The 22,746-nt window shown below is 36.2% G+C and overlaps 1 protein-coding gene across 2 annotated transcripts; it reads right to left on the bottom strand.

The window, feature by feature from the left end:
• Window positions 1-781: 781 nt before the first annotated feature.
• Window positions 782-21,551, bottom strand: cep68 (centrosomal protein 68). Of its 2 annotated transcripts, none has more exons than XM_056471327.1 (7): window positions 21,432-21,551; window positions 18,118-18,500; window positions 16,600-18,012; window positions 16,395-16,517; window positions 7,082-7,178; window positions 5,742-5,870; window positions 782-2,561 (listed from the first exon to the last, which is right to left on the bottom strand). In XM_056471327.1, exons 2-7 carry the CDS (start codon window positions 18,406-18,408, stop codon window positions 2,548-2,550), a joined length of 2,067 nt encoding a protein of 688 aa, XP_056327302.1. In that variant the 5' UTR covers window positions 18,409-18,500; window positions 21,432-21,551; the 3' UTR covers window positions 782-2,547. The 2 variants fall into 2 exon arrangements, with proteins under 2 accessions (XP_056327302.1, XP_056327303.1); XM_056471328.1 differs by lacking the exon at window positions 21,432-21,551 and adding an exon at window positions 20,435-20,522.
• Between the last annotated feature and the right edge of the window lie 1,195 nt (window positions 21,552-22,746).

Here is a 22,746-nt window from a genome sequence, read left to right as displayed (position 1 = left end):
TGTTTAGTTTGATCATCTTTAGTCATTTTAATTACAAATTTAATTTAAATTCATTACAGTTCACTTAAAAGGCTATTTCTACATTAATTTTAATTCTAGATTTAGCCATATATTTGTTTGACCTGTAGTCAGCAATAGCAATGCTGAATCTTTTAAGAGTAAGTTATATTTTGATTAACTTTGAGTTGCGATTTAGTATAAAACTAAACTAAATCTCATAAATGTTTATGGAGGATCCTTTTCATTCTCCGATTTCCTGTAGTCTACAATAAAAATGCTGTTATCTGGATGTGTAAATAATATTTTGATCCACTCTAAATTAACTGATTTACTATTTAGAATGTCTAAATTAAATCTCCTAATATTTAGTAATATAGAGGTCTTTTTTTACTCTGATTCAGCTTGCATGAATGGTCATTTCAGTACACTGCATTCTTGAAATTTTGAAAAGGGTATAAACGGAGGTCAGATCCAGCTCCAAGTGGGTGAGACTTCGAGCTCAAAGTGGGCTGTACGAACCTGGAGTTTTTATTTATTTAATGTCTTGTACATGACACGGAGTCCAATATTGTGCTTTATGAATCACAATATTGTCTACACCTACCCCAACCTCACAGTAACCTGATGTGAGGGAAATGACTTATTAATATCTGGACCACCTAAACCCAACCTACTTGTGGTTTAAGTCCCTCCTACTTCTTGAAATGCAAAATTACCAAGTATCCTTATTGATACCTAAACAAAATATAAAGCAAACAGTGTTAAGTATTAAAAAGGTGTTTATTGTTAAAAAGGACATGTCAATGCAAAAACAGTTACGCATCAGTCTGTGCATGTAGACATGATCTCTGCAGCTTAACATCTCCAAAACATTCTGCCTCAAGGTTTTTGTTTAATTGATGTCGAAATCATCCAGCTTAAATGATTCGCATTGTGTACATTTCAGTTCTTACTTTGTCAGATCTCTAAATAATAGTAACATACTGATGGTATTTCCTAATGAGACTTAAAGGTGCTCTAAGCATTATCTGAAAAATGCTGGTGTTGAAACATACTTAGGGCCAATCAGCAGTAAAGGGCGTGTCTAACTATAGCAGAGATTTTTAAAAATGGGTGATGTCATGTTGGGTAGCAGATGTTTGTTTTGGTGCTTTCAATTTTCGACATTGTTGGCAAATTTTACTTAGTGCCCCTTTAATTTGGCCTTCCACAATTTAGGGCCATATAAAGTAGTTAGAAGTTTTGAATCTAGCATTAAAACTTGATTGCAAAGAACTATTTAAAAATGTCAATACAAATATATAAACATTATTAAATCAAGATTAATTTGAGATGCAAAATGAAGAAATTAAGTTTTGTTTTTTGAGAGACTTCATTAAGAATGTTAATTTCATTTTACATTTAAAACAATTACAAATGTCAATAGAATATGCAAATGAATTTAATTATGTATCAACTTATTGACTTCCCAAGTAAATGTATCTTGAATTAAGAGTCTATAGAGATTTGTAATTAAAAATACAAAGAAAAATTGAGAAAAATCACCTTTTTCGCAGCGCGATCTGAAGATACTTATTTAGGATGAGTTGAAACAACACAATTCTTACATTTCTTTTGGGGCAACTTTAATTGTTTAATGTTTAGTCCACTTAAATTTGTAAAAATGACTTACAACCTAATAGATTTAATTAATATTAAATCTTAATTGATTTGTGTTGGGACAACATGAAGGTAGAACCCAGCATTTATAACAGTGCAGTAAAAGTTATTTCAATATTGTAGAGTTTTTATTTTTTAAACCAAAGGGATAGTTCAGCCTTAAATATATGTCAACGTTTATTTATCTTCTAATATTTTAAACAGGCATGATTTCCTTTCTTTGGAATAAAAAACAGAAACTGAAAAACATTGGTAACCTTTAACTTGGTTGCCAGATATTTTTCAAAATGTGTTCTTTGGTGCAAAGAGAAGAAAAGCATACTGTTGGAAAATTAGGGTAAGTAAATGATGACAGGAATTACATTTTTAGATGAAATTTCCCTCTTACACAATAGGACATTGTGTAAGATAAATAACTTGTATTTTCAGCTAAGAAAACATGAATCACATTATTGATCAGTCTGAAAATACAATATACGTTTGAGGCACAGAAGGGGAACTAAAGCTGCAGAGATGCTAATGGAGGCTGCACTGGTCTCCATTAAAACTTAATGGCTAATAACCTGAGATCACGCTCACGATTGGCACCATGTCTGTGCACCTCTTCTGCAGAGCTGAACAGTATTAATAAATTAGATCATCTCAGGACAATTTTGACGATACGACACAAATATTTATAGTAATACGTTAAACAATCACAAGCCGGTATTTAAAGTGTAAAGTGAAAGTATGTTGCGACAGATAACACAAGCTTGTGATCAGCAAAAAAACACCACTTCTGGACAGTAAACGTGATAACCGTATAAAACAAAGATAACTGCTGCGTGAGTCAAGTAGTGAGGACAGTAAGCGGACCGGGCCTTCACATTCCCAGAATCCTGGTGATTCTCAGGAAATCACTTCTGTGGAGAAAAAGCCAGAAAAGCATGATGTGGCATTTTTAATTATAGAATCAGTCGAGGGGATAAATGAATCTATATGTGAGCAGAGATACAGGATGAAGCCAGGAAGAGTAAAACCCCATTGGTTCCTTCAATATTTTCCCATTATGATGAAAATCCACATGATTCCCATTATGAAAATCACATGAATCTCTAATAACTGATTTATTTTATCTTTGCCATGATGACTGAAAATAATATTTTACTAGACACTTCTATACAGCTTAAAGTGAGGCTTTACTAGGTTAATTAGGTTAACTAGGCAGGTTAGGGTAATTAGGCAAGTTATTGTATCACGATGGTTTGTTCTGTAGACTATCGAAAAAATATAGCTTAAAGGGTATAATAATGTTAACCATAAAATGTTCAATATTTTCCCATTATGATGGGTTTCTCAATTAAGTAAATGTAAATGTTGAGTAAATGTGTGTAAATCTATATTTATTCCGTTTTTAAATGAATTACAGTAATATTATTGACTAATATGAAAATGTTCATCTGATTTATGTACAATACAGTTTGTACAGTCATATTTTCTGTCTTTTAGTAGATATATCATATGAGAGACTTGCTTTGTTTACCAAATAAAGTGAATCTAATTGGATTTGCATTTTAAACATTAAATACAAGTTAAAAAGATATTATTTTTTATTTCACATATTAAGGTTTTAGTTTGATACTCCCAAAATAATTCAGCAGGAATCCTCAGATTTTTACCAAAATTCTCAGCAAAAATAGCAAAAAATGTCCGCAGATTCCGTCTGGCCCTAGTCATAACACTTAAATTCAATTGCCTTATTCATTTATCCTTTTTTTCGGCTTAGTGCCTTCATTAATCTGGGGTCGCCACAGCGGAATGAACCACCAACTTATCCAGCATATGTTCTACGCAGCGGATGCCCTTCTAGCTGCAACCCATCTCTGGGAAACATCCATTCACACTCATACACTACGAACACTAGCTTACCCAATTCACCTATAGTGCATGTCTTTGGATTGTGGGGGAAACCGGAGCACCCGGAGGACACCCATGCGAATGCGGGGAGAACATGCAAACTCCACTCAGAAATGCCTACTGACCCAGCAGAGGCTCGAACCAGCGACCTTCTTGCTGTGAGGCGACAGCACTACCTACCGTGTCACCGCATCGCCCTCCCTTATTATTGAAAACGTATTATTTGTACAGACGTTCTCTGCTTTTTTTTGTATGGATTGTTTTTGTTGTTATTGCAATAATAATAATAATGATAAAATAAATAAATCATTGATCACGCCATATGATCTGTCAGGACTGCAGCAAACTATGACACATGTGCAGACAGTAAAATGAAAGTAAAATAAAGTGATCTATTGATTATACTGGCACAAACATTTGAGCATTTTAGTGACTTTTCCATGTGCAACATATTGTAGAACCGTTAATGATGATACACTACTGTTTATAAACTACTGTGGCACCGCCAGTATTTTGGAGCCATAGTATTAGGTAAGCACCGGTAAATCGTGCAACCTGAATTTTCTTATCTAGAGGCTTATTAGCGATTTCAGCACAAACATGACTATGAAAAGACATGATCAGCGGAGCTTTGGTATTATGATTCAACATGGCAACCCGGCAATAAGATGTCTGCATATGAGACCAGTATAATTTTAAATCTGTTATTATATCAGAGAAGAAAACTGGCAGAATGGTATGTTATTGAACTATTCACTTCGGTATCCCATCGGTCATAATATAAAATAATAATTTAAGTGTTTTTTTTTTGCAAATGATCTGCCAGCAAGGTAAGAAAAATATGGCAGCAGCTAATTAAACTAAGTGCAATTAACATACATTCTTAGTAATATATCCTATTTACAGTAAGTGCAAATAAATCCAGATGCTACAGTTGATATACAGTTGAAGTCAGAATTATTAGCCCCCCTGAATTATTTTCTCCCAATTTCTGTTTAACGGAGAGCAGATTTTGTTTCAACACATTTCTAAACATAACAGTTTAATAACTCATCTCTAATAACTGATTTATTTTATCTCTGCCATGATGACAGTAAATAATGTTTTACTAGATATTTTTCAAGACACTTTTAGACAGCTTAAAGTGACATTTAACTGCATTCTGACAGCGAACTGCACCTGTACGGCAGGGCATGTGAACATACATTTTACATTTCATTCTTAGCATTCAGTGTCCGCAGTTTAATTAACCATATTTAACTGTTTTTGCTGAAATCATTGCTGCAATCAAACATGAGTAATGCGTATGATTCAACATAGCGTGAACATACCTGATATGAAATGAGAACTGCAGAGTCGAGCGTTTTTAATTGGGTCCTCACTTCATTCAGCTCTTATGATGGTTGTTAGACAAAAACTTCTGCGCTTGGCATTAAAAGCAGTGTGGGTAGATGGTATACGGTAGAATATAAGTTTTCTACTACCGCATAACACGACATGTTTGCTATTGCAACCGGTATGCTCGGTTGAACCTGTGTGACGTCATGTGTGGCGTAGGCTGGTAATTCCCCTATAGCATACAGTCCTTTTCAACATGTCTAAGTATTAACTAGATTAATTAGATGTCATTTATACTTACACTGGCAGATACAGTACATACTTTATTTGCATCTCATTATTGAACATTAACAGGATGCAATGATAACAGAGTGTATATGGAATACTCAATGTTTTCACTTAACCTGCTTCTAAAATGGACCCCAGATTTGGGAACCCAGATGTGGGAACCATGTGTTTATGTTTTTTGCTGATCCAATCACAAGTGGACAACATTAAATAAAGAAGAAATAAGTTCATATATGGCATATAAACAAATCAGAAAAGTGGAAAAAGAATAAACAGGTGTAAATATAAATGTTTCTCCTTAATCTACTTGTGATCTGACTGACCAGACACACCCTAATAGCAGGTGTAAACGTGTAAACTCTTCTACCTAATGCAGTGTTCATTTGAGAACACTATAATGATGACCAAATTTGTCAGAATTCAAAACAATGGGGAAAAAAAACCCTGCTGGGTTCTTATCTGTGAGTGTGATGTAAACTACTACATGGTCATCACTTTGGCACGATTTATACCCAAGTGCTGACACTAGAGGGCGCTACATGTAACAGCAGATTATTTACCTGACGATTCCTCAGATGTGGGATCAGTGAGGCAGTCCATGGCAGACAGAATAGAGGAGAAAAGATACTCTGAGTGGATTTCCAGTGTGTGAGACTGGCGCTCAATCAGCATCAGTGTGTCTTTTAGAACTGAGGAATCAAAAAAGAAAATGACATTAGCAGCAGCGTGAGAACAACAAAAGACTAGTGATGTGTTGACAAAACTAATCATGTGAATGCAGAAATGGAGCATGCTAGGTAACAGCACGGCTCTCTAATTCATGCATGCATGGCCGAGCTCTCCAAGCAGAGCGTTTCCTGTTTCTGTCCAATGTGACTTCGAGTATTGGGTTACACTGAACAACAACATGTCCAAAACTAAGAGACTACAGATATACTGTTACATAAGTTTACATACTGATCAAGAAACATAGAGGGAATACTTTAGAGGATAAAAAAAAATATATATATATATATATATATATATATATATATATATATATATATATATATATATATATATATATATATATATATATATATATATATATATATATTTAATCTAATTTAACATTTTATTTAACCACTTTCCAACTTAAGCCCCTTTTGAGGGTTCAGCGACAAAATGCATTTGTTCATTTGTCCAAACCAAACAGCATGTTTCTGATTTTGCCAGAGTATGATGTAATAGTTTGATCAAGCCACGCCTATGCAAAACAAGATCAACTCCCACATCATTGCCAGGGCTTGACATTAACACCGGCAAACCCGCCAAATGCTGGTAGATTTCAACTGTGGCGGGCTAGACACTCCCACTAGTCACTTTGGCTGGTTGGAAATAATTTTTAAATTGTAGTTCTCTTAAAAGCAGGGTTCGACAATAAGGATGCAAATGTGATCTTAGAATCAGGAAGCAGCACGAGTGACAAAACTAATTGTGTTTTCATGATAAAAAGAAAGCAGAAGAATACAGAATGAGAGGATGATCACTCGCGAGCACAGGTAATGTGATGCGCACAACTGTTTAAAAAGCAAAAATGTCAAAACGTCAAGCCCTGATCATTGCCACTTTATCCCCACCCACCTGTCCAAAATAAAACAGCAATCAGTTTACAATCAGGGAACTGTCAGTGTAGACAGAAGTTACTATTCTGGATTCATTGTCACAAAAGGAAAGGGTGTTCACTTTATTTCCACCCAAATTCACTTATAACAAGATGAATGTAGCAGTGTTATACAGGCTCTTTGAAGAGACTGAAAATAAAAGATGTAGAGTTGTATAGATATATAGAATGATGTAGTAGATCATGAGCCATTTAACAATGATCCCACTTCATTATACTTTATTATAAAAGACTTACATGGAGAGGCTGAATTCATACAATGCAAAAGCATCTCTCCAGTCTGCAGAACATCTGCTGTGAGGGGCTTATGAGCTTGAACTTCCTCCTGAAAACTCTGGAAAATATTACAAATCTTACATATATATATTCATTTTAATGAACTTCATGTGGAATAAAGTTCATAGCTCTTATTGTTACATGGTATGAATGTACACTGCTGTTCAAAAGCTTGGGTTAGTAAGATAAAAAAAAATGTATTTTATACTCACCAACACTAATTATTTGATAAAAACATATTAATATAATGATTTAAATAAACAATAACAATGTAAAATATTACTACAAATTAACATGACATTTATCACATTTTAAAATGTTAATTAATCTTGTGATGGTAAAGCTACAATTTCAGCAGCCAGTAGTCCAGTCTTGACTGTAATATTTATTTTTTAGTTATTATGGTGGCTTGAAAAGCCAGCATACTGTTATCTATCTTAAACTTATTATTATGGTGGCTTGAAAAGCCAGCATATTGTTATCTATCTTAAACTTATTATTATGGTGGCTTGAAAAGCCAGCATACTGTTATCCTATTTAAACTTATTATTATTCTTCTTCTTCTTCTTCTTCTTCTTCTTCTTCTTCTGAGACTAATTTCTAAGTGTATCTCCTCCTAGGCCTTTCAAGCTACATACTTCAAACTTTCGTCAAACCTTCGAACTGGTCTGACTCGGGTTGCTATATCTTTTCTAACTGATCCGACCTTGGGTTTTCCGAAAAACGACCCAGAAAAATCCCAAAAGTCCCATTGACTTAACATTGGGTCAAACTTTGTGAGCTCATAACTCTGCATCAGACTGTCCTACAGACTTCTTACTGGACTCATTTAACTCAGTCTAGCCAGCAGCCAATAACTGATGACTTTTTAACTTACTAGCCACTCCCTAGCAACCAATTTCAGCACCCTAGCAACTGTCCCATAGACTTCCATTGTAAAAGAATCCCATTGACTTAACATTGGATCAACCTTTGTGAGCTCATAACTCTGCATCAGACTGTCCTACAGACTAGAGTCTGACCTCATTCAACTCAGTCTAGCCAGCAGCCAATCACTGATTACCTTTAAACTTACTAGCCACTCCCTAGCAACCAATTTCAGCACCCTAGCAACTGTCCCAGAGACTGTGACTAGCTATTCTAACACACGCTAACAGTTTTAACATCCTACTGACATGCTAATCTTGCTAGAAAGGTGCTAGCAACACGATAGTGACATGCTAGTCATGCTAGTAACATGCTAATTCATGCTAGAATCATGCTAACAACATGCTAATTCATGCTAGAAACAAGCTGATTCATGCTAGAATCATGCTAGTAACATGCTAGTTACATGCTAATTAATGCTAGAATCATGCTAGTTACATGCTAATTCATGCTAGAAACATGCTAATTCATGCTAGAATCATGCTAACAACATGCTAATTTATGCGAGAAACATGCTAGTAACATGCTAATTCATGCTAGAAACATGCTAGTAACATGCTAATTCATGCTAGTAACATGCTAATTCATGCTAGAAACATGCTAGTAACATACTAATTCATGCTAGAATCATGCTAGTAACATGCTAATTCATGCTAGAATCATGCTAATTCATGCTAGAAACATGCAAACAACATGCTAATTCATGCTAGAAACATGCTAGTAACATGCTAATTCATGCTAGAAACATGCTAGTAACATGCTAGAATCATGCTAGTAACATGCTAATTCATGCTAGAAACATGCTAATTCATGCTAGAAACATGCTAGTAACATGCTAATTCATGCTAGAATCATGCTAGTAACACGCTAATCTATGCTAGAATCATGCTAGTAACATGCTAATTCATGCTAGAATCATGCTAGTAACATGCTAATTCATGCTAGAATCATGCTAGTAACATGCTAATTCATGCTAGAATCATGCTAATAACATGCTAATTCATGCTAGAATCATGCTAGTAACATGCTAATTCATGCTAGAATCATGCTAGTAACATGCTAATTCATGCTAGAAACATGCTAGTAACATGCTAATTCATGCTAGAATCATGCTAGTAACATGCTAATTCATGCTAGAATCATGCTAATAACATGCTAATTCATGCTAGAAACATGCTAGTAACATGCTAATTAATGCTAGAAACATGCTAGTAACATGCTAATTAATGCTAGAAACATGCTAGTAACATGCTAATTCATGCTAGAATCATGCTAGTAACATGTTAATTCATGCTAGAATCATGCTAGTTACATGCTAATTCATGCTAGAAACATGCTAGTAACCTGCTAATTCATGCTAGAATCATGCTAGTAACATGCTAATTCATGCTAGAAACATGCTAATTCATGCTAGAATCATGCTAATAACATGCTAAATCATGCTAGAAACATGCTAGTAACATGCTAATTCATGCTAGAAACATGCTAGTAACATGCTAATTCATGCTAGAATCATGCTAGTAAGATGCTAATTCATGCTAGAATCATGCTAGTAACATGCTAATTCATGCTAGTAACATGCTAATTCATGCTAGAATCATGCTAGTAACATGCTAATTCATGCTAGAATCATGCCAGTAACATGCTAATTCATGCTAGAATCATGCTAGTAACATGCTAATTCATGCTAGAAACATGCTAGTAACATGCTAATTCATGCTAGAATCATGCTAGTAACATGCTAATTCATGCTAGAATCATGCTAATAACATGCTAATTCATGCTAGAAACATGCTAATTCATGCTAGAATCATGCTAATAACATGCTAAATCATGCTAGAAACATGCTAGTAACATGCTAATTCATGCTAGAAACATGCCAATTCATGCTAGAATCATGCTAGTAACATGCTAATTCATGCTAGAATCATGCTAGTAACATGCTAACTCATGCTAGAAACATGCTAGTAACATGCTAATTCATGCTAGAATCATGCTAATTCATGCTAGAATCATGCTAGTTACATGCTAATTTATGTTAGAATCATGCTAGTTACTTGCTAATTCATGCTAGTAACATGCTAATTCAGACTCGGCTTTTCAAGCCACCATAAAGTTTGTCCTCAAACTTTAATATCTAGTTATTCTTCTTCTTCTTCTTCTTCTTCTGAGACTAATTTCTAAGTGTATCTCCTCCTAGGCCTTTCAAGCTACATACTTCAAACTTTCGTCAAACCTTCGAACTGGTCTGACTCGGGTTGCTATATCTTTTCTAACTGATCCGACCTTGGGTTTTCCGAAAAACGACCCAGAAAAATCCCAAAAGTCCCATTGACTTAACATTGGGTCAAACTTTGTGAGCTCATAACTCTGCATCAGACTGTCCTACAGACTTCTAACTGGACTCATTTAACTCAGTCTAGCCAGCAGCCAATAACTGATGACTTTTTAACTTACTAGCCACTCCCTAGCAACCACTTACAGCACCCTAGCAACTGTCCCATAGACTTCCATTGTAAAAGACTCCCATTTACTTAACATTGGATCAACCTTTGTGAGCTCATAACTCTGCATCAGACTGTCCTACAGACTAGAGTCTGGCCTCATTCAACTCAGTCTAGCCAGCAGCCAATCACTGATTACCTTTAAACTTACTAGCCACTCCCTAGCAACCAATTTCAGCACCCTAGCAACTGTCCCAGAGACTGTGACTAGCTTTTCTAACACATGCTAACAGTTTAAACTTCCTACTGACATGCTAACCTTGCTAGAAAGGTGCTAGCAACACGATAGTGACATGCTAGTCATGCTAGTAACATGCTAATTCATGCTAGAATCATGCTAACAACATGCTAATTCATGCTAGAAACAAGCTGATTCATGCTAGAATCATGCTAGTAACATGCTAGTTACATGCTAATTAATGCTAGAATCATGCTAGTTACATGCTAATTCATGCTAGAAACATGCTAGTAACATGCTAATTCATGCTAGAATCATGCTAGTAACATGCTAATTCATGCTAGAATCATGCTAGTAACATGCTAATTCATGCTAGAAACATGCTAGTAACATGCTAATTCATGCTAGAATCATGTTAGTAACATGCTAATTCATGCTAGAATCATGCTAGTAACATGCTAATTCATGCTAGAATCATGCTAGTAACATGCTAATTCATGTTAGTAACATGCTAATTCATGCTAGAATCATGCTAATAACATGCTAATTCATGCTAATAACATGCTAATTCATGCTAGAAACATGCTAATTCATGCTAGAATCATGCTAATAACATGCTAATTCATGCTAGAAACATGCTAGTAACATGCTAATTAATGCTAGAAACATGCTAGTAACATGCTAATTCATGCTAGAATCATGCTAGTAACATGCTAATTCATGCTAAAAACATGCTAGTAACATGCTAATTCATGCTAGAATCATGCTAGTAACATGCTAATTCATGCTAGAATCATGCTAATAACATGCTAATTCATGCTAGAAACATGCTAATTCATGCTAGAATCATGCTAATAACATGCTAATTCATGCTAGAATCATGCTAGTAACATGCTAATTCGTGCTAGAAGCATGCTAATAACATGCTAATCCATGCTAGAATCATGCTAGTAACATGCTAATTCATGCTAGAATCATGCTAGTAACATGCTAATTCATGCTAGAATCATGCTAGTAACATGCTAATTCATGCTAGAATCATGCTAGTAACATGCTAATTCATGCTAGAATCATGCTAGTAACATGCTAATTCATGCTAGAATCATGCTAGTAACATGCTAATTCATGCTAGAATCATGCTAGTAACATGCTAATTCATGCTAGAATCATGCTAGTAATATGCTAATTCATGCTAGAATCATGCTAGTAACATGCTAATTCATGCTAGAATCATGCTAATAACATGCTAATTCATGCTAGAAACATGCTAATTCATGCTAGAATCATGCTAATAACATGCTAAATCATGCTAGAAACATGCTAGTAACATGCTAATTCATGCTAGAAACATGCTAGTAACATGCTAATTCATGCTAGAATCATGCTAGTAACATGCTAATTCATGCTAGAAACATGCTAGTAACATGCTAATTCATGCTAGAATCATGCTAGTAACATGCTAATTCATGCTAGAATCATGCTAGTAACATGCTAATTCATGCTAGAATCATGCTAGTAATATGCTAATTCATGCTAGAATCATGCTAGTAACATGCTAATTCATGCTAGAATCATGCTAATAACATGCTAATTCATGCTAGAAACATGCTAATTCATGCTAGAATCATGCTAATAACATGCTAAATCATGCTAGAAACATGCTAGTAACATGCTAATTCATGCTAGAAACATGCTAGTAACATGCTAATTCATGCTAGAATCATGCTAGTAACATGCTAATTCATGCTAGAAACATGCTAGTAACATGCTAACTCATGCTAGAAACATGCTAGTAACATGCTAATTCATGCTAGAATCATGCTAATTCATGCTAGAAACATGCTAGTAACATGCTAATTCATGCTAGAATCATGCTAGTTACTTGCTAATTCATGCTAGTAACATGCTAATTCAGACTCGGCTTTTCAAGCCACCATAAAGTTTGTCCTCAAACTTTAATATCTAGTTATTCTTCTTCTTCTTCTTCTTCTTCTTCTTCTTCTTCTTATTCTTCTGAGACTAATTTCTAAGTGTATCTCCTCCTAGGCCTTTCAAGCTACATACTTCAAACTTTCGTCAAACCTTCAAACTGGTCTGACTCGGGTTGCTATATCTTTTCTAACCGATCCGACCTTGGGTTTTCCGAAAAACGACCCAGAAAAATCCCAAAAGTCCCATTGACTTAACATTGGGTCAAACTTTGTGAGCTCATAACTCTGCATCAGACTGTCCTACAGACTTCTAACTGGACTCATTTAACTCAGTATAGCCAGCAGCCAATAACTGATGACTTTTTAACTTACTAGCCACTCCCTAGCAACCACTTACAGCACCCTAGCAACTGTCCCATAGATTTCCATTGTAAAAGACTCCCATTGACTTAACATTGGCTCAACCTTTGTGAGCTCATAACTCTGCATCAGACTGTCCTACAGACTAGAGTCTGGCCTCATTCAACTCAGTCTAGCCAGCAGCCAATCACTGATTACCTTTAAACTTACTAGCCACTCCCTAGCAACCAATTTCAGCACCCTAGCAACTGTCCCAGAGACTGTGACTAGCTATTCTAACACACGCTAACAGTTTTAACATCCTACTGACATGCTAATCTTGCTAGAAAAGTGCTAGCAACACGATAGTGACATGCTAGTCATGCTAGTAACATGCTAATTCATGCTAGAATCATGCTAACAACATGCTAATTCATGCTAGAAACAAGCTGATTCATGCTAGAATCATGCTAGTAACATGCTAGTTACATGCTAATTAATGCTAGAATCATGCTAGTTATATGCTAATTCATGCTAGAAACATGCTAATTCATGCTAGAATCATGCTAACAACATGCTAATTCATGCTAGAAACATGCTAGTAACATGCTAATTCGTGCTAGAAACATGCTAGTTACATGCTAGAATCATGCTAGTAACATGCTAATTCATGCTAGAAACATGCTAGTAAAATGCTTATTCATGCTAGAATCATGCTAGTAACATGCTAATTCATGCTAGAAACATGCTAGTAACATGCTAATTCATGCTAGAATCATGCTAATAACATGCTAATTCATGCTAGAAACATGCTAGTAACATGCTAATTCATGCTAGAAACATGCTAGTAACATGCTAATTCATGCTAGAACCATGCTAGTAACATGCTAATTCATGCTAGAAACATGCTAGTAACATGCTAATTCATGCTAGAATCATGCTAACAACATGCTAATTCATGCTAGAAACAAGCTAGTAACATGCTAGAATCATGCTAGTAACATGCTAATTCATGCTAGAATCATGCTAGTAACATGCTAATTTATGCTAGAATCATGCTAGTAACATGCTAATTCATGCTAGAAACATGCTAGTAACATGCTAATTCATGCTAGAATCATGCTAGTAACATGCTAATTCATGCTAGAATCATGCTAGTAACATGCTAATTCATGCTAGAATCATGCTAGTAACATGCTAATTCATGCTAGAATCATGCTAATAACATGCTAATTCATGCTAGAAACATGCTAATTCATGCTAGAAACATGCTAGTAATATGCTAATTCATGCTAGAAACATGCTAGTAACATGCTAATTCATACTAGAATCATGCTAGTAACATGCTAATTCATGCTAGAAACATGCTAGTAACATGCTAATTCATGCTAGAATCATGCTAGTAACATGCTAATTCATGCTAGAATCATGCTAATAACATGCTAATTCATGCTAGAAACATGCTAGTAACATGCTAATTCGTGCTAGAATCATGCTAGTTACATGCTAATTCGTGCTAGAATCATGCTAGTAACATGCTAATTCATGCTAGAATCATGCTAGTAACCTGCTAGTTCGTGCTAGAATCATGCTAGTAACATGCTAATTCGTGCTAGAATCATGCTAATAACATGCTAATTCATGCTAGAATCATGCTAGTAACATGCTAATTCATGCTAGAATCATGCTAGTAACATGCTAATTCATGGTAGAAACATGCTAGTAACATGCTAATTCATGCTAGAATCATGCTAGTTACATGCTAATTCATGCTAGAATCATGCTAGTAACATGCTAATTCATGCTAGAATCATGCTAGTAACATGCTAATTCATGCTAGAATCATGCTAGTAACATGCTAATTCATGCTAGAATCATGCTAGTAACATGCTAATTCATGCTAGAATCATGCTAGTAACATGCTAATTCATGCTAGAATCATGCTAACAACATGCTAATTCATGCTAGAATCATGCTAGTAACATGCTAATTCATGCTAGAATCATGCTAATAACATGCTAATTCATGCTAGAAACATGCTAATTCATGCTAGAATCATGCTAATAACATGCTAAATCATGCTAGAAACATGCTAGTAACATGCTAATTCATGCTAGAAACATGCTAGTAACATGCTAATTCATGCTAGAATCATGCTAGTAACATGCTAATTCATGCTAGAAACATGCTAGTAACATGCTAACTCATGCTAGAAACATGCTAGTAACATGCTAATTCATGCTAGAATCATGCTAATTCATGCTAGAAACATGCTAGTAACATGCTAATTCATGCTAGAATCATGCTAGTTACATGCTAATTTATGTTAGAATCATGCTAGTTACTTGCTAATTCATGCTAGTAACATGCTAATTCAGACTCGGCTTTTCAAGCCACCATAAAGTTTGTCCTCAAACTTTAATATCTAGTTTATGTTTTAATGCCACCTCAGCCGCATTGGCTATATTCATGGCAAAACCTATATACAATGTATAGCAAGCAAACAAATTGGTTTCTTATTAAACATTCATTGTACAAAAAACATCATTGAAAAGGAGTCATTAACTATCATTAGTTTTATTAGTTTGATTAATGATAATATTCTGAAATCCCTCCAAAGACAGCCTTTTAAACATTTTCCTTAAAAGATTTATTAAATAAAAACGTTCACTAATATCATTTAAAAATACATATTCTATTCAAATATGTCTTATCGTTAAAATATTCTTACACAAGTGACAAATAGGTTTTTCTTCCCCTTTCAATAAATATGACTGTGTAAGTCTTGAGTGGGCGATTCTACATCCCGTATGTACAAACTGATTGTGTCTATTGTGTTTTTATTGTTTTTTTCCCAGGGTTTTCACCATTGATAAGTGAAAGTAGAGACTATTGACAGGAGAGTGTGGGGAGCAGAGAGATTGGAAGGATTGGTGAATGGTGATTGAAATGGTAATTATTTCTTTCATTTACAAACAGATTCACTTCATATAATTTGTTGTTTCTACATTCATGCTATTTCTCATTATTATATAGATTCAAAGCAGGTTTAATGTCAGAAACAGAAATTGTACATTCTGTTATCTCCAACTGTAGGGCTTCCTTAGCTGCTTTATCTGCTGCACATTCATTTTCTACACTGTAATACGCTTCATCAGAAATCTAATATGCTGATTTGGTGCTCTTTGGAAACCCTTAAACTAATTTTCAGGATTCTATTATTAAAGGAAAATATTAAAAACAGCATTTAATTGAAATACAAATCTCTAAAATTATACGTCTTTACGTCACTTTTAATCGTTTTTCTGCATCCTTTCTGAACAAACATTTTGTTTTCTTTAAATAAAAAAAAATCTAAGGAAACAAACACTGGAATATTGGTGTAGTTTACAAACCTTGTAATCAGCCAAGGATGATTTAACACTCTCCAGATCAACCGTGGGTGGAGAAAGCAGCTCTACTTTCTCTACTACCTTGTGCAGCCATTGAATCAGCATTTCTAGGTTTGAGCAAAATGCCTATAGAGAAAGCATCTAACAGTTATCAAACATTTCCCTCCATCTCAGAACTTTGTAATATACATCAGAAACGTCTACTCACCTGTATGTGCTGCATTAGTGACTCTTTGGTCTCATTTTCATCTGTTTGCATTGTCCCCTGAAGCTCAGACACTGACAATCCCCTCAGCTGATCCATAATAGCTTCCACTTCCCTCAAGTTCCGCCTATTGACGTCTTGGCTAATCATCTGGATTCTGGTAGGAGGCTCCTCTGTTTTCTCTAAATGGTCCTGGTGTGTGAGAGGAACATCAGGAACAGATTCTCTCTGGGATTTAGGATTTTCATCACACTTTTTTTCCAACAATGGTTCCTGCATTCTCACTTGAACCATTGGTGATCTGACGGAGGTCATCTGGCTCTCCAGAGATTCCCAGCTAGTGATGACCGGTTGGCTCATCTGGTCACTAATGTCCCTTAGCTGCTGTGAAAGCACCTGAAGTTCCTGTAGCTGATCTGGTAGTCGAAGAAACTCTTCGTCTAAATCATCCTGCAAATCAGGACGGGGAAGGATGCGTGTTGATCTAATAAAAGCAGAGGCTGATCCATATGTCGAAAAGACACCCCATTTACGATAGTGACCCCTTGACTTTGCATCACAGTCAAGGTTTTCAAAGGACAACCCAACTTTGTCAATTGAGGAGTATAGACTACTGGACAGGATGCCATCTGAGGACTTTGAATGTGATTGGTTTAGAGGTCGAAATTCAAGCTTTTGGCTTGTTCTTGGGCTATGTCGCCCCTGCCGAGTCCCTGTATAGGACAGATCCAAGCAAGACAAGCTGGAAGAGCTGCAAAAGCGGTCCAACTCTATGCCCGAGTCTTGTAACAGCGGATCAGTTCTCAAGTGATGATCCACCACTGATGATCTCCATGTGCTAGTCATGTTGGGTTTCAGAGGGTACGTGTAGTCTAGGAGCTCTTGGTATTCCTTGTCAGGGTCCCAGCTTGGGGATTTACGATTTGGAGAGGGTGGCATAGAGTTGGGGATGGCACAGGCCCAATAGTTGGCCTGGTAGGCTGACATGTGTTTGAACCCATGAGGATGATTCTTATTGTAATACTGAGAAGATCCGGTGTTAATAAGAGATTCTCTTCCTCTATCCATAATCTCACTTGTTCTAGTTCCTCCATTTGTCTTCAAATGAGATACATGGTTGGACATGCATGAAGTGCTTCTAGGACTGGACGTCCACTTAGGCACTGGGGGTGCTGTGAGGCTCAGAGAAGCAGAGGGCGGACTGGAAAGACTGCGTTTGGCAGCTGAAGTGTTAAAAATAGGATCCTCGTCACATGACCACCCTTTGAGGTCTGATATGTTCATGGAAGAATCAAGGTCATCTTTTGATAATGGTGGAGAGGATTTATAACATGTAGAAACTTCTTTATTACTTCTGAATGGTTGCGCGGGTAGACCTCTGTCCTTTTCTTGAGAGGAATCTGCTTTGTAACTGATCTGAGAAAATCAACAAAAGTTGAAAACGGTTAATAGAAAATCCTGGAAAACAACAAAGTCTCAAACAAAAACAAGGTTGAATTTAAAACATCATTAAATTCTTACCTTCTCTGAGTCTTCATGTGTGGAGGAGTTCTTTAGGATGGGCATCTGATATTGTGTGGAGATCAGTGGTTTTCTCATGGTATAGAGGCTTTTATTCGTCATATACCTGGAAACAGGTGCCAATGTGACTGTCTTTTTGCAGCCACTACTTTCTTTGTCTGAGTCCTTGGTCTCCTGGACTTTTGCAGGCCTTGTCCTTTCAACAGTCCTGCAACTGGGAGTTCCAGAGTGACCACTGCGGATATACTCCGGGATCCTGGACTTCCACCTCTCATAGCTCTTGTTCTCCATTAGTGAGGAGGTGTCTGATAAGGCCTTGTCAACTCTGAGAGCCACAGCAACACATGCGGATTCTGTGGTTCCTCATTTGGCCACAGTGACAACTACAAAGGCATAACCACACTGTGTATTAAACACTTATCAGCAAAAGCAGTACAAAACTTAACCTGACAAATGTACACCAGGGCTATATCCAACATAGACATTGACGGGGACCTTCTGTCTCCAGAGGTTGTTAAAATGAACAGCTTTTCCCCAACATTCATTCATTCATTCATTTTCTTTTCGGCCTAGTCCCTTTATTAATCAGGGGTCGCCACAGGAATGGAATCAGAAATGAACCGCTAACTTATCCAGCATATGTTTTACGCAGCGGATGACCTCTAGCCACAACCCAATACTGGGAAACACCAATGCACACTCATTCACACACATACACTACAGCCAATTTAGCTTGTTCAATTCCCCTGTACCCCATCTTTGGACTGTGGGGGAAACAGAGCACACTGAGGAAACCCACGCAAACACAATGAGAACATGCCAACTAAACACAGAAATGCCGAGGCTCGAACCAGTGACCTTCTTGCTGTAAAGTGACCATGCTACCCACTGCACCACCGTGATGCCATTTTCCCCAACAGAGCTTGAAATTTTTACACTACCCTGTTGGACTCCATTATTTAATACTCAGGTGACAAAAAGGTCTAAAATTGATATATTTATCACTTATTATAACAGCTGGTCTGCTGCAGTGGTCTAACAGCGCTCGTTAAAATGATTGGGATGGCCGATCAAATGAAAGTAGGCAGGGTTTCAGTTCACAGAACGTGAATTCCAGAGCAGTTTATCATTGAAACAGTGTGAGAATCATTGACAGTCATATCCAATGATGAAAACAACTCAACTCTTTTGTTTTCAGTTGTCACAGTTTTAATTGCAATTTATGCAATTACTATTTTCACTATTCATTATATTCTCAATTAAATTAATCATGTCTTTTGAAATACTAGTCAAATAATAGAGTTTGTGCGTTTCAATTTAAATTGCAAGACCCAGAATATCCGTTTGAATTGCATTTTATTTATTTTGGGGGTATCATCTAGACCAGTGTTTCCCAAAGTCGGGAACACGGGACAATGAGGCGGGTCGCTTGGTGATTTCCAAAAATCGAATTCATTTTATAAAACTATTAGAATCACCATATTTTATCCATAACCTACTGAAGAACAAAATAGTATTTAATAGTAACATTAAAAAAACAGCATGACAATAAAAAGGCATTAGATTTACAATTTTTTGTGACCCCAAGGATGATTACGCTAAATATTAAGGACACAGCACACTAATTTTATGGCACCAAGTTAAACTTTCTGACACCTTTACAGCACTCACATACATCAAAAATTAATACAGGCCACAACTGAACATGGAGGAACGTCTCCGAATGGCGTTCTTCAAAATTATATGATGGATAGACTTGGGCCTATGTGTGCGCTGGTGTATAAGATTTATATAGCTATAACCACCTCAGAGAATATTGGGGGTCGTAAGTCACTGGCATTGTAATTTTAGGGATCACAGGCTGAAAAGTTTGGGAACCCCTGATCAAGACTAGTGTTTGCAAAATTGTGAAAAATATAAAACATGTATAGCAGCACGGTGGCGCAGTGGGTAGCACAATCGCCTCACAGCAAGAAGGTCGCTGGTTCGAGCCACGGCCGGGTCAGCTGGCATTTCTGTGTGGAGTTTGCATGTTCTCCCTGTGTTGGCGTGGGTTTCCTTCGGGTGCTCCGGTTTCCTCCACTGTCCAAAGACATGAGCTGTAGGGTGAATTGAATAAGCTAAATTGTCTGTAGCGTATGTGTGTGAATGCAAGAGTGTATGAGTGTTTCCTGGTGTTGGGTAGCAGCTGGAAGTAAAACATATGCTGGATAAATTGGCGGTTCATTCCGTTGTGGCTACCCCAGATTAATAAAGAATAAACCAAAAAAAGAATACGAATTAATTAATAAAACGAATTAATTATAATAATACTTACTGTAAAATAAGCTGTAAGGTAATATATTGACTGTTGTGAGTGTGATTATGGGTCAGATGAGCTCTAATGAATGCAACAGTGTGCAGACCATAGACAAAGCAGCTTCCACTATCTCTCTGTGGTATACCAGACCAGGACAGTTATTTGATTAGCTGATGCTTCTGGTTTCCATGGCAACCGACAGAAAATGGCATGTCGTGAGAGGCGATCACGTAGGGACATTTAAATCATAGCCTGCCTGCAAACAAAAGACAACCAGGGAACCCTCATCATGACTTCCGTTTACTTTTATTTCCTTTTACTTGTCGACACATACTAGATTGTTACAACCAAGATTTTGTTCTATGACTGATTCTGTGGGTTACTATGGCACTAGATCACACATATCAGAAAAAAGAAAGTCATATAGGCTTGATTGACAGTTACCTTGACAACATGGTCATCAAACAACTAGCTAGAGAAGGCACAGTGCTTGTATATTATATACAGGGACATTGTTTATATAAAAAAACACTGTTATAGCGAGTCAAATATAAAATACGGGACACGAAACATAATTTACTTGTAATTCGATAGCTGAACAATGAAAAACAAGAAAAAGATACGCTCGACATGGACATAAATTGACAATAAGTCGTAACCAATGTTATATGCGGTGCATTTAACGCTAACGTTACTAACGCAAGGAATGCACAATATGCAAGAATATCCCTGAGGTTGCTATTTATACCAAACTACTGAATAACTTTCCACAATTTAGACTGAGTTGCTTAGAAAAGAAATAGAATTTAAATATGAATGCAGTTACACGCATTAATAATTTAATAACAGTTACGTTAATTGGGCATAAGCACATTTCGTAGCCCACAGTGTAACTAATGTTATGGTAGTATGTATCAATCAGTAAAGCAGTCATACAGCGGCTTCACGCCTCTGTCGACATCACTTTCACTTAGCGTTCACTGCTACGTAATAGATATTAAACTGCTTTACATACCGTTTTGGACGAGGAAAGACCTTCGATACCTTAACGAACTACGTGCAAATGATTTAGAGATAAACGATAACACTAAACAAACAAAACCTCTGCTGTTGAGGAATCCAGGCGGTGGACGAAACCTTTCAGGAGGCGGGTCACGCAGCGTAGACTGCCGCGTACAGCCAATAGCGACATAAAACTGGACAAGCTAGGGTTTATCCAGTTTATTTATTTATAAAAGATTATTTTAGGCACATCACGGGATGCTTATCAAAGTTCTTTTTGTTAATATTCTGGAGTGACCTATTGTAACTGCTGAAATAAGGCATAAGTATGTGTTACCTGTTACTTTTCTCAGCACTGATCAAAGCCGACCAATCACAGCCGTTTGTGATTATTATTATCATTTTAGGCTTTTAAAAGACCTTATAGAAATTAACGTGGTTGATTTTAGCTTACGTATTAGCTACAATTATGTGAAATTAAAGTACGTGATAAAAATAAAGTAACATTGTATAAATAAAATTAAAGATTTAAATAATTAAAACAAATGTTTCCAGTTAGAGCTAAGCGCCCCCTGGAGCGTCCACACCATAAGGTCCACAAAGGAATTAGTTACTTTATTAGTTACTTTATTCTGTCTGGTATCGACTGATTACATGTAATCTGGATTACATATCCAGATAGTACATATAATAAGATTATGTTACGTTTTAAAATGGTCATAATTGGTTTAAGTGTTATGTATGTTTATTCGTGTGATGAAGTGATATGCTTTATCTGTTTCGTCAGTATTTTACTTAAACTATTTATCTGAAATCTTCAATTTCTTGTATAAACAATTTATTATTAGTTTGTTGCTTTGATTTGTTAAATCAAAATGAAAAAGATCCAATCTCAGGTCACACCAACATGCAACAAAGTATTTCAAATTTGTGTTTTCAGCAGTTTTGTTTTGATTAAATATTTATTCGTTTTATTTACATGTGCACATTTCTATATGAATTCTAGCTTTTCATCATAAACCTTCTAACATTATTTCATTTTCAAACCCTGGCAATATGTTTTTAATGCATTTTGTTGGTAACAAATAAAAGTACTACTTTTTCTTTCTGATTTTTATTTTTACAATATCAATAATCCGAAAGCAATCAGTATACATTACTTAAGCCAAATGGTCTCAAACTCAATTCCTGGAGGGCCGCAGCTCTGCATAGTTTAGCTCCAACCACCTCCAACACCTGCTTAATAGCTTCAAGTAGTCTTGAACACCTTGATTGGTTGGATCAGCTGTGTTTGACAGGGTTAGAGCAAAACTGCAGCCCTCCAGGAA

Source organism: Danio aesculapii, chromosome 13 (assembly GCF_903798145.1).
Source record: "Danio aesculapii chromosome 13, fDanAes4.1, whole genome shotgun sequence".
NCBI lineage: Eukaryota > Metazoa > Chordata > Actinopteri > Cypriniformes > Danionidae > Danio > Danio aesculapii.
This window is presented reverse-complemented; position numbering and strand designations above follow the sequence as displayed.